We start from the raw sequence: 11994 nt of genomic DNA, 5'->3' as shown, positions 1-11994 counted from the left end.
TTTAATCAGTATATAGCTGTGTGAACTGACTGTTTAATCAGTATATAGCAACCTGTGAACTGACTGTTTAATCAGTATATAGCTGTGTGAACTGACTGTTTAATCAGTATATAGCTGTGTGAACTGACTGTTTAATCAGTATATAGCTGTGTGAACTGACTGTTTAATCAGTATATAGCAACCTGTGAACTGACTGTTTAATCAGTATATAGCAACCTGTGAACTGACTGTTTAATCAGTATATAGCAACCTGTGAACTGACTGTTTAATCAGTATATAGCAACCTGTGAACTGACTGTTTAATCAGTATATAGCTGTGTGAACTGACTGTTTAATCAGTATATAGCTGTGTGAACTGACTGTTTAATCAGTATATAGCTGTGTGAACTGACTGTTTAATCAGTATATAGCTGTGTGAACTGACTGTTTAATCAGTATATAGCAACCTGTGAACTGACTGTTTAATCAGTATATAGCTGTGTGAACTGACTGTTTAATCAGTATATAGCTGTGTGAACTGACTGTTTAATCAGTATATAGCTGTGTGAACTGACTGTTTAATCAGTATATAGCTGTGTGAACTGACTGTTTAATCAGTATATAGCTGTGTGAACTGACTGTTTAATCAGTATATAGCTGTGTGAACTGACTGTTTAATCAGTGTATAGCAACCTGTGAACTGACTGTTTAATCAGTATATAGCTGTGTGAACTGACTGTTTAATCAGTATATAGCTGTGTGAACTGACTGTTTAATCAGTATATAGCTGTGTGAACTGACTGTTTAATCAGTATATAGCTGTGTGAACTGACTGTTTAATCAGTATATAGCTGTGTGAACTGACTGTTTAATCAGTATATAGCAACCTGTGAACTGACTGTTTAATCAGTATATAGCTGTGTGAACTGACTGTTTAATCAGTATATAGCTGTGTGAACTGACTGTTTAATCAGTATATAGCAACCTGTGAACTGACTGTTTAATCAGTATATAGCTGTGTGAACTGACTGTTTAATCAGTATATAGCTGTGTGAACTGACTGTTTAATCAGTATATAGCTGTGTGAACTGACTGTTTAATCAGTATATAGCTGTGTGAACTGACTGTTTAATCAGTATATAGCAACCTGTGAACTGACTGTTTAATCAGTATATAGCTGTGTGAACTGACTGTTTAATCAGTATATAGCAACCTGTGAACTGACTGTTTAATCAGTATATAGCTGTGTGAACTGACTGTTTAATCAGTATATAGCTGTGTGAACTGACTGTTTAATCAGTATATAGCTGTGTGTGAACTGACTGTTTAATCAGTATATAGCAACCTGTGAACTGACTGTTTAATCAGTATATAGCTGTGTGAACTGACTGTTTAATCAGTATATAGCTGTGTGAACTGACTGTTTAATCAGTATATAGCTGTGTGAACTGACTGTTTAATCAGTATGTGTGTAGTGTGTGTGTAGTGTGTGTAGTGTGTAGTGTGTGTGTGTGTAGTGTGTGTGTAGTGTGTGTAGTGTGTAGTGTGTGTAGTGTGTAGTGTGTGTAGTGTGTAGTGTGTATAGTGTGTGTGTGTAGTGTGTGTGTAGTGTGTGTGTAGTGTGTGTGTAGTGTGTGTGTAGTGTGTGTAGTGTGTGTAGTGTGTGTAGTGTGTGTGTAGTGTGTGTAGTGTGTGTGTAGTGTGTGTAGTGTGTGTAGTGTGTGTAGTGTGTGTAGTGTGTGTAGTGTGTGTGTGTAGTGTGTGTGTAGTGTGTGTGTAGTGTGTAGTGTGTGTGTAGTGTGTGTAGTGTGTGTGTAGTGTGTGTGTAGTGTGTGTGTGTGTGTGTGTAGTGTGTGTATAGTGTGTAGTGTGTGTGTGTGTGTGTGTGTGTGTGTGTAGTGTGTGTAGTGTGTGTGTAGTGTGTGTAGTGTGTGTGTGTGTGTGTGTGTGTGTGTGTAGTGTGTGTAGTCTGTGTGTAGTGTGTGTGTGTGTGTGTGTGTGTAGTGTGTGTAGTGTGTGTGTAGTGTGTGTAGTGTGTGTGTGTAGTGTGTGTAGTGTGTGTGTAGTGTGTGTAGTCTGTGTGTAGTGTGTGTGTAGTGTGTGTGTGTAGTGTGTGTAGTGTGTGTGTGGTGTGTGTGTAGTGTGTGTGTGTGTGTGTGTGTGTGTGTGTGTGTGTGTGTGTGTGTGTGTGTGTGTGTATGTGTGTATAGTGTGTATAGTGTGTGTAGTGTGTGTGTAGTGTGTGTGTAGTGTGTAGTGTGTGTAGTGTGTGTAGTGTGTGTGTGTGTGTGTGTGTAGTGTGTGTAGTGTGTGTGTGTGTGTGTGTGTGTGTGTGTGTAGTGTGTGTAGTGTGTGTAGTGTGTGTAGTGTGTGTGTGTGTGTGTGTGTGTGTGTGTGTGTGTAGTGTGTGTAGTGTGTGTGTGTGTAGTGTGTGTGTGTGTGTAGTGTGTGTAGTGTGTGTAGTGTGTGTGTGTGTGTAGTGTGTGTAGTGTGTGTAGTGTGTAGTGTGTGTAGTGTGTAGTGTGTGTAGTGTGTGTAGTGTGTGTGTAGTGTGTGTGTAGTGTGTGTAGTGTGTGTAGTGTGTAGTGTGTGTAGTGTGTAGTGTGTGTGTGTGTAGTGTGTGTAGTGTGTGTAGTGTGTGTGTGTGTGTGTGTGTGTGTGTGTGTGTGTGTAGTGTGTGTAGTGTGTGTAGTGTGTGTGTAGTGTGTAGTGTGTGTAGTGTGTAGTGTGTGGTGTGTGTGTGTAGTGTGTGTAGTGTGTGTGTAGTGTGTAGTGTGTAGTGTGTAGTGTGTGTAGTGTGTAGTGTGTGTGTGTAGTGTGTGTAGTGTGTAGTGTGTGTAGTGTGTAGTGTGTGTAGTGTGTGTAGTGTGTGTAGTGTGTAGTGTGTAGTGTGTGTAGTGTGTGTGTGTAGTGTGTAGTGTGTAGTGTGTAGTGTGTGTAGTGTGTGTAGTGTGTGTGTGTGTGTAGTGTGTAGTGTGTGTAGTGTGTAGTGTGTGTGTGTGTGTGTAGTGTGTAGTGTGTAGTGTGTGTAGTGTGTGTAGTGTGTGTAGTGTGTGTGTGTGTGTGTGTGTGTGTGTGTGTGTGTGTAGTGTGTAGTGTGTAGTGTGTGTAGTGTGTAGTGTGTGTAGTGTGTGTAGTGTGTGTGTAGTGTGTAGTGTGTGTAGTGTGTAGTGTGTAGTGTGTGTAGTGTGTAGTGTGTAGTGTGTGTAGTGTGTGTAGTGTGTGTGTGTGTGTAGTGTGTGTAGTGTGTGTGTAGTGTGTAGTGTGTGTGTAGTGTGTGTGTAGTGTGTAGTGTGTGTAGTGTGTAGTGTGTAGTGTGTGTAGTGTGTAGTGTGTGTAGTGTGTGTAGTGTGTGTAGTGTGTGTAGTGTGTGTGTAGTGTGTAGTGTGTAGTGTGTAGTGTGTGTGTGTAGTGTGTAGTGTGTAGTGTGTAGTGTGTAGTGTGTGTAGTGTGTGTGTAGTGTGTAGTGTGTAGTGTGTGTAGTGTGTAGTGTGTGTGTGTGTGTGTGTGTAGTGTGTGTAGTGTGTGTGTGTGTGTGTGTAGTGTGTGTAGTGTGTGTAGTGGGTAGTGTGTAGTGTGTAGTGTGTGTAGTGGGTAGTGTGTGTGTAGTGTGTGTAGTGTGTGTAGTGTGTAGTGTGTAGTGTGTAGTGTGTGTAGTGTGTAGTGTGTGTAGTGTGTAGTGTGTAGTGTGTGTAGTGTGTAGTGTGTGTAGTGTGTAGTGTGTGTAGTGTGTAGTGTGTAGTGTGTAGTGTGTAGTGTGTGTAGTGTGTAGTGTGTAGTGTGTGTAGTGTGTAGTGTGTGTAGTGTGTAGTGTGTAGTGTGTAGTGTGTGTAGTGTGTAGTGTGTGTAGTGTGTGTAGTGGGTAGTGTGTAGTGGGTAGTGTGTGTAGTGTGTGTGTAGTGTGTGTAGTGTGTAGTGTGTGTAGTGTGTAGTGTGTAGTGTGTGTAGTGTAGTGTGTAGTGTGTAGTGTGTGTAGTGTGTAGTGTGTAGTGTGTAGTGTGTAGTGTGTGTAGTGTGTGTAGTGTGTAGTGTGTAGTGTGTAGTGTGTGTAGTGTGTGTAGTGGGTAGTGTGTAGTGGGTAGTGTGTGTAGTGTGTGTGTAGTGTGTGTAGTGTGTAGTGTGTGTAGTGTGTAGTGTGTAGTGTGTGTAGTGTAGTGTGTAGTGTGTAGTGTGTGTAGTGTGTGTAGTGTGTAGTGTGTGTAGTGTGTGTAGTGTGTGTAGTGTGTAGTGTGTAGTGTGTAGTGTGTGTGTAGTGTGTGTGTAGTGTGTGTAGTGTGTAGTGTGTAGTGTGTAGTGTGTGTAGTGTGTAGTGTGTAGTGTGTGTAGTGTGTAGTGTGTGTAGTGTGTAGTGTGTGTAGTGTGTGTAGTGTGTGTAGTGTGTAGTGTGTGTAGTGTGTAGTGTGTAGTGTGTAGTGTGTGTAGTGTGTAGTGTGTAGTGTGTAGTGTGTGTAGTGTGTGTAGTGTGTAGTGTGTAGTGTGTGTAGTGTGTAGTGTGTGTAGTGTGTAGTGTGTAGTGTGTAGTGTGTAGAGTGTGTAGTGTGTAGTGTGTGTAGTGTGTAGTGTGTAGTGTGTAGTGTGTGTAGTGTGTAGTGTGTGTAGTGTGTAGTGTGTAGTGTGTGTAGTGTGTGTAGTGTGTGTAGTGTGTGTAGTGTGTAGTGTGTAGTGTGTGTAGTGTGGGTAGTGTGTGTAGTGTGTAGTGTGTAGTGTGTAGTGGGTAGTGTGTAGTGTGTAGTGGGTAGTGTGTAGTGGGTAGTGTGTAGTGTGTAGTGTGTAGGGTGTAGTGTGTAGTGTGTAGTGTGTAGTGTGTAGGGTGTAGTGTGTAGTGTGTAGTGTGTGTGTAGTGTGTAGTGTGTAGTGTGTAGTGTGTGTAGTGTGTGTGTAGTGTGTAGTGTGTGTAGTGTGTGTGTGTGTGTAGTGTGTAGTGTGTAGTGTGTGTAGTGTGTAGTGTGTGTGTAGTGTGTAGTGTGTGTAGTGTGTGTGTGTGTGTAGTGTGTAGTGTGTGTAGTGTGTGTAGTGTGTGTGTAGTGTGTAGTGTGTATGTGTAGTGTGTAGTGTGTGTAGTGTGTGTAGTGTGTGTGTGTAGTGTGTAGTGTGTAGTGTGTGTAGTGTGTGTAGTGTGTGTGTAGTGTGTGTGTGTAGTGTGTAGTGTGTAGTGTGTAGTGTGTAGTGTGTGTGTAGTGTGTAGTGTGTAGTGTGTGTAGTGTGTGTAGTGTGTGTAGTGTGTGTAGTGTGTAGTGTGTGTAGTGTGTAGTGTGTGTAGTGTGTAGTGTGTAGTGTGTAGTGGGTAGTGTGTAGTGTGTGTAGTGTGTAGTGTGTGTAGTGTGTAGTGTGTGTAGTGTGTGTAGTGTGTAGTGTGTGTAGTGTGTAGTGTGTGTAGTGTGTAGTGTGTAGTGTGTAGTGTGTAGTGTGTAGTGTGTAGTGTGTGTAGTGTGTAGTGTGTAGTGTGTGTAGTGTGTAGTGGGTAGTGTGTAGTGTGTAGTGTGTAGTGTGTGTAGTGTGTAGTGGGTAGTGTGTAGTGTGTAGTGTGTAGTGTGTAGTGTGTAGTGTGTGTAGTGTGTAGTGTGTAGTGTGTGTAGTGTGTAGTGGGTAGTGTGTAGTGTGTAGTGTGTGTAGTGTGTAGTGGGTAGTGTGTAGTGTGTAGTGTGTAGTGTGTAGTGGGTAGTGTGTAGTGTGTAGTGTGTAGTGTGTAGTGTGTGTAGTGTGTAGTGTGTAGTGTGTAGTGTGTGTAGTGTGTAGTGTGTAGTGTGTAGTGTGTAGTGTGTAGTGTGTAGTGTGTGTGTAGTGTGTAGTGTGTAGTGTGTAGTGTGTGTAGTGTGTGTAGTGTGTGTAGTGTGTAGTGTGTAGTGTGTAGTGTGTAGTGTGTGTAGTGTGTAGTGTGTAGTGTGTTACCTATCCTAAGGTCCAGCTCCTGACGGACGTCCACAGCATCACTGACGTTGCCGTCTGGTTCCGTTAACGTGTCACATGCTCTCCTGATAGAGTTGGGAGTGATCTCAGAGAACCGAGCACGGAACACCTGCACACCGGGCTTGACTGGAACACACACACACACACACACACACACACACACACACACACACACACACACACACACACACACACACACACAGAGGAGGGGCAACTGCTGTCACAACACACATTATCCAGCCAGAGGTGCACAAGTGTGTGTGTGTGTGTCAAATAAAATTTTATTTGTCACATGCACATGGTTAGCAGATGTTAATGCGAAATGCTTGTGCTTCTAGTTCCGACAATGCAGTAATAACCAACAAGTAATCTAACTAACAATTCCCAAAACTACTGTCTTATACACAGTGGATAAAGAATATGTACATAAGGATATATGAGTGAGTGATGGTACAGAGCAGCATAGGCAAGATACAGTAGATGGTATCGAGTACAGTATATACATATGAGATGAGTATGTAAACAAAGTGGCATAGTTAAAGTGGCTAGTGATACATGTATTACATAAGGATGCAGTGTGTGTGTGTGTGTGTGTGTGTGTGTGTGTGTGTGTGTGTGTGTGTGTGTGTGTACCTGCTTTGCAGACGTCTATCACCTCAAAGCCGATGTTCTCTCCCTCTCTGTCACAATCTGTCCAGATGACAAGCGCCTGGCACTGACTCACCTCTCTCTCTAGGGTCCGCTAGGAGACACACAGAGACACACAGCGAGACACACACACCCACACACACACACAGGGCGAGACACACACACAGAGACACACAGGGCGAGACACACACACACAGACACACAGCAAGACACACACACCCACAGGGAGAGACACACACACACAGAGAGACAAGGTTACACACACATCAGACAGAGAAGCTTGTTCGTTTCTGTTTTCGGAATCTTGTCTTTCAGAAACTCTCAGAAACTCTTTCTCTGTCTCTCAGAAACTCTCAGAAACTCTTTCTCTGTCTCTCAGAAACTCTCAGAAACTCTTTCTCTGTCTTCCAGAAACTCTCAGAAACTCTTTCTCTGTCTCCCAGAAACTCTCAGAAACTCTTTCTCTGTCTCTCAGAAACTCTTTCTCTGTCTTCCAGAAACTCTCAGAAACTCTTTCTCTGTCTCTCAGAAACTCTCAGAAACTCTTTCTCTGTCTCTCAGAAACTCTTTCTCTGTCTCTCAGAAACTCTTTCTCTGTCTCTCAGAAACTCTCAGAAACTCTTTCTCTGTCTTTCAGAAACTCTCAGAAACTCTTTCTCTGTCTCTCAGAAACTCTCAGAAACTATTTCTCTGTCTCTCAGAAACTCTTTCTCTGTCTCTCAGAAACTCTCAGAAACTCTTTCTCTGTCTTTCAGAAACTCTCAGAAACTCTTTCTCTGTCTCTCAGAAACTCTCAGAAACTCTTTCTCTGTCTTCCAGAAACTCTTTCTCTGTCTCTCAGAAACTCTTTCTCTGTCTCTCAGAAACTCTTTCTCTGTCTCTCAGAAACTCTCAGAAACTCTCAGAAACTCTTTCTCTGTCTCTCAGAAACTCTCAGAAACTCTCAGAAACTCTTTCTCTGTCTTTCAGAAACTCTCAGAAACTCTTTCTCTGTCTCTCAGAAACTCTCAGAAACTCTTTCTCTGTCTTCCAGAAACTCTCAGAAACTCTTTCTCTGTCTTCCAGAAACTCTCAGAAACTCTTTCTCTGTCTCCCAGAAACTCTTTCTCTGTCTCTCAGAAACTCTCAGAAACTCTTTCTCTGTCTCTCAGAAACTCTTTCTCTGTCTCTCAGAAACTCTTTCTCTGTCTCTCAGAAACTCTTTCTCTGTCTCTCAGAAACTCTTTCTCTGTCTCTCAGAAACTCTCAGAAACTCTTTCTCTGTCTCTCAGAAACTCTTTCTCTGTCTCTCAGAAACTCTCAGAAACTCTTTCTCTGTCTCTCAGAAACTCTTTCTCTGTCTCTCAGAAACTCTCAGAAACTCTTTCTCTGTCTTCCAGAAACTCTCAGAAACTCTTTCTCTGTCTCTCAGAAACTCTCAGAAACTCTTTCTCTGTCTCTCAGAAACTCTTTCTCTGTCTCTCAGAAACTCTTTCTCTGTCTCTCAGAAACTCTTTCTCTGTCTCTCAGAAACTCTCAGAAACTCTCAGAAACTCTTTCTCTGTCTCTCAGAAACTCTTTCTCTGTCTCTCAGAAACTCTTTCTCTGTCTCTCAGAAACTCTCAGAAACTCTCAGAAACTCTTTCTCTGTCTCTCAGAAACTCTCAGAAACTCTTTCTCTGTCTCTCAGAAACTCTTTCTCTGTCTTTCAGAAACTCTCAGAAACTCTTTCTCTGTCTCTCAGAAACTCTCAGAAACTCTTTCTCTGTCTCTCAGAAACTCTCAGAAACTCTTTCTCTGTCTTCCAGAAACTCCCAGAAACTCTTTCTCTGTCTTCCAGAAACTCCCAGAAACTCTTTCTCTGTCTCTCAGAAACTCTCAGAAACTCTTTCTCTGTCTCTCAGAAACTCTCAGAAACTCTTTCTCTGTCTTCCAGAAACTCTCAGAAACTCTTTCTCTGTCTCCCAGAAACTCTCAGAAACTCTTTCTCTGTCTCTCAGAAACTCTTTCTCTGTCTTCCAGAAACTCTCAGAAACTCTTTCTCTGTCTCTCAGAAACTCTCAGAAACTCTTTCTCTGTCTCTCAGAAACTCTTTCTCTGTCTCTCAGAAACTCTTTCTCTGTCTCTCAGAAACTCTCAGAAACTCTTTCTCTGTCTTTCAGAAACTCTCAGAAACTCTTTCTCTGTCTCTCAGAAACTCTCAGAAACTATTTCTCTGTCTCTCAGAAACTCTTTCTCTGTCTCTCAGAAACTCTCAGAAACTCTTTCTCTGTCTTTCAGAAACTCTCAGAAACTCTTTCTCTGTCTCTCAGAAACTCTCAGAAACTCTTTCTCTGTCTTCCAGAAACTCTTTCTCTGTCTCTCAGAAACTCTTTCTCTGTCTCTCAGAAACTCTTTCTCTGTCTCTCAGAAACTCTCAGAAACTCTCAGAAACTCTTTCTCTGTCTCTCAGAAACTCTCAGAAACTCTCAGAAACTCTTTCTCTGTCTTTCAGAAACTCTCAGAAACTCTTTCTCTGTCTCTCAGAAACTCTCAGAAACTCTTTCTCTGTCTTCCAGAAACTCTCAGAAACTCTTTCTCTGTCTTCCAGAAACTCTCAGAAACTCTTTCTCTGTCTCCCAGAAACTCTTTCTCTGTCTCTCAGAAACTCTCAGAAACTCTTTCTCTGTCTCTCAGAAACTCTTTCTCTGTCTCTCAGAAACTCTTTCTCTGTCTCTCAGAAACTCTTTCTCTGTCTCTCAGAAACTCTTTCTCTGTCTCTCAGAAACTCTCAGAAACTCTCAGAAACTCTTTCTCTGTCTCTCAGAAACTCTCAGAAACTCTTTCTCTGTCTCTCAGAAACTCTTTCTCTGTCTTTCAGAAACTCTCAGAAACTCTTTCTCTGTCTCTCAGAAACTCTCAGAAACTCTTTCTCTGTCTCTCAGAAACTCTCAGAAACTCTTTCTCTGTCTCTCAGAAACTCTCAGAAACTCTTTCTCTGTCTTCCAGAAACTCTCAGAAACTCTTTCTCTGTCTCCCAGAAACTCTCAGAAACTCTTTCTCTGTCTCTCAGAAACTCTTTCTCTGTCTTCCAGAAACTCTCAGAAACTCTTTCTCTGTCTCTCAGAAACTCTCAGAAACTCTTTCTCTGTCTCTCAGAAACTCTTTCTCTGTCTCTCAGAAACTCTTTCTCTGTCTCTCAGAAACTCTCAGAAACTCTTTCTCTGTCTTCCAGAAACTCCCAGAAACTCTTTCTCTGTCTCTCAGAAACTCTCAGAAACTCTTTCTCTGTCTCTCAGAAACTCTCAGAAACTCTTTCTCTGTCTTCCAGAAACTCTCAGAAACTCTTTCTCTGTCTTCCAGAAACTCTTTCTCTGTCTTCCAGAAACTCTTTCTCTGTCTTCCAGAAACTCTTTCTCTGTCTTCCAGAAACTCTCAAAAACTCTTTCAGAAACTCTCAGAAACTCTCAGAAACTCTTTCAGAAACTCTCAGAAACTCTCAGAAACTCTTTCAGAAACTCTCAGAAACTCTTTCTGTCTTTCAGAAACTCTCAGACACTCTTTCTCTGTCTCTCAGAAACTCTCAGAAACTCTCTCTGTCTCTCAGAAACTCTTTCTCTGTCTTGCAGAAACTCTTTCTCTGTCTTGCAGAAACTCTTTCTCTGTCTTGCAGAAACTCTCAGAAACTCTTTCTCTGTCTTCCAGAAACTCTCAGAAACTCTTTCAGAAACTCTTTCTCTGTCTCTCAGAAACTCTCAGAAACTCTTTCTCTGTCTCTCAGAAACTCTTTCTCTGTCTCTCAGAAACTCTTTCTCTGTCTCTCAGAAACTCTCAGAAACTCTTTCTCTGTCTCTCAGAAACTCTCAGAAACTCTTTCTCTGTCTCTCAGAAACTCTTTCTCTGTCTTCCAGAAACTCTTTCTCTGTCTTCCAGAAACTCTCAGAAACTCTCAGAAACTCTTTCTCTGTCTTTCAGAAACTCTCAGAAACTCTTTCTCTGTCTTTCAGAAACTCTCAGAAACTCTTTCTCTGTCTTCCAGAAACTCTTTCAGAAACTCTTTCTATGTCAGTGCATGATTGCAGCATTGAACAACATGCCAATGAGTCCAATCAAAGGAAGTGTCAGAGAACCACACTAACATTTCAAGACAGAAGACAGTAACAGTTGGAGACAGAAGACAGTAACAGTTAGAGACAGAAGACAGTAACAGTTAGAGACAGAAGACAGTAACAGTTTGAGACAGAAGACAGTAACAGTTTGAGACAGAAGACAGTAACCGTTTGAGACAGAAGACAGTAACAGTTTGAGACAGAAGACAGTAACAGTTTGAGACAGAAGACAGTAACCGTTTGAGACAGAAGACAGTAACAGTTGGAGACAGAAGACAGTAACAGTTAGAGACAGAAGACAGTAACAGTTAGAGACAGAAGACAGTAACAGTTTGAGACAGAAGACAGTAACAGTTTGAGACAGAAGACAGTAACCGTTTGAGACAGAAGACAGTAACAGTTTGAGACAGAAGACAGTAACCGTTTGAGACAGAAGACAGTAACCGTTTGAGACAGAAGACAGTAACAGAAGACAGTAACAGTTAGAAACAGAAGACAGTAACAGTTAGAGACAGAAGACAGTAACAGAAGACAGTAACAGTTAGAGACAGAAGACAGTAACAGTTAGAGACAGAAGACATTAACAGTTAGAGACAGAAGCCATTAACAGTTAGAGACAGAAGACAGTAACAGTTAGAGACAGAAGACAGTAACAGTTAGAGACAGAAGACAGTAACAGTTAGAGACAGAAGACAGTAACAGTTAGAGACAGAAGACATTAACAGTTAGAGACAGTAACAGTTAGAGACAGAAGACAGTAACAGTTAGAGACAGAAGACAGTAACAGTTAGAGACAGAAAACAGTAACAGTTAGAGACAGAAGACAGTAACAGTTAGAGACAGAAGACAGTAACAGTTTGAGACAGAAGACAGTAACAGTTTGAGACAGAAGACAGTAACAGAAGACAGTAACAGTTAGAGACAGAAGATAGTAACAGTTTGAGACAGAAGACAGTAACAGTTTGAGACAGAAGACAGTAACAGTTTGAGACAGAAGACAGTAACAGAAGACAGTAACAGTTAGAGACAGAAGACAGTAACAGTTAGAGACAGAAGACATTAACAGTTAGAGACAGAAGCCAGTAACAGTTAGAGACAGAAGCCAGTAACAGTTAGAGACAGAAGCCAGTAACAGTTAGAGACAGAAGACAGTAACAGTTAGAGACAGAAGACATTAACAGTTAGAGACAGTAACAGTTAGAGACAGAAGACAGTAACAGTTAGAGACAGAAGACAGTAACAGTTAGAGACAGAAGACAGTAACAGAAGACAGTAACAGTTAGAGACAGAAGACAGTAACAGTCAGAGACAGAAGACAGTAACAGTACGAGACAGAAGACAGTAACAGTTAGAGACAGAAGACAGTAACAGTTAGAGACAGAAGACAGTAACA

At 41.7% G+C, this 11994-nt stretch overlaps 1 protein-coding gene across 1 annotated transcript in view; it reads right to left on the bottom strand.

Moving 5' to 3' along the window:
• Positions 1 to 11994, bottom strand: part of LOC135538756 (DNA topoisomerase 3-alpha-like) — a 95697-nt gene that overhangs the window by 66109 nt on the left and 17594 nt on the right. Inside the window, exons 5-6 of the mRNA XM_064964663.1 lie at positions 6520 to 6628; positions 5869 to 6012 (exon numbers count right to left, since the gene is read on the bottom strand). Of these exons, the coding sequence (XP_064820735.1) occupies positions 5869 to 6012; positions 6520 to 6628 (253 nt within the window). The remainder of the gene's footprint in view (positions 1 to 5868; positions 6013 to 6519; positions 6629 to 11994) is intronic.

The sequence above is a fragment of the Oncorhynchus masou genome, unplaced genomic scaffold (genome assembly GCF_036934945.1).
Source record: "Oncorhynchus masou masou isolate Uvic2021 unplaced genomic scaffold, UVic_Omas_1.1 unplaced_scaffold_181, whole genome shotgun sequence".
NCBI classification, from domain to species: domain Eukaryota; kingdom Metazoa; phylum Chordata; class Actinopteri; order Salmoniformes; family Salmonidae; genus Oncorhynchus; species Oncorhynchus masou.
Note: the sequence above shows the minus strand (reverse complement) of the source record. Positions and strands in the feature narration are given on the sequence as shown.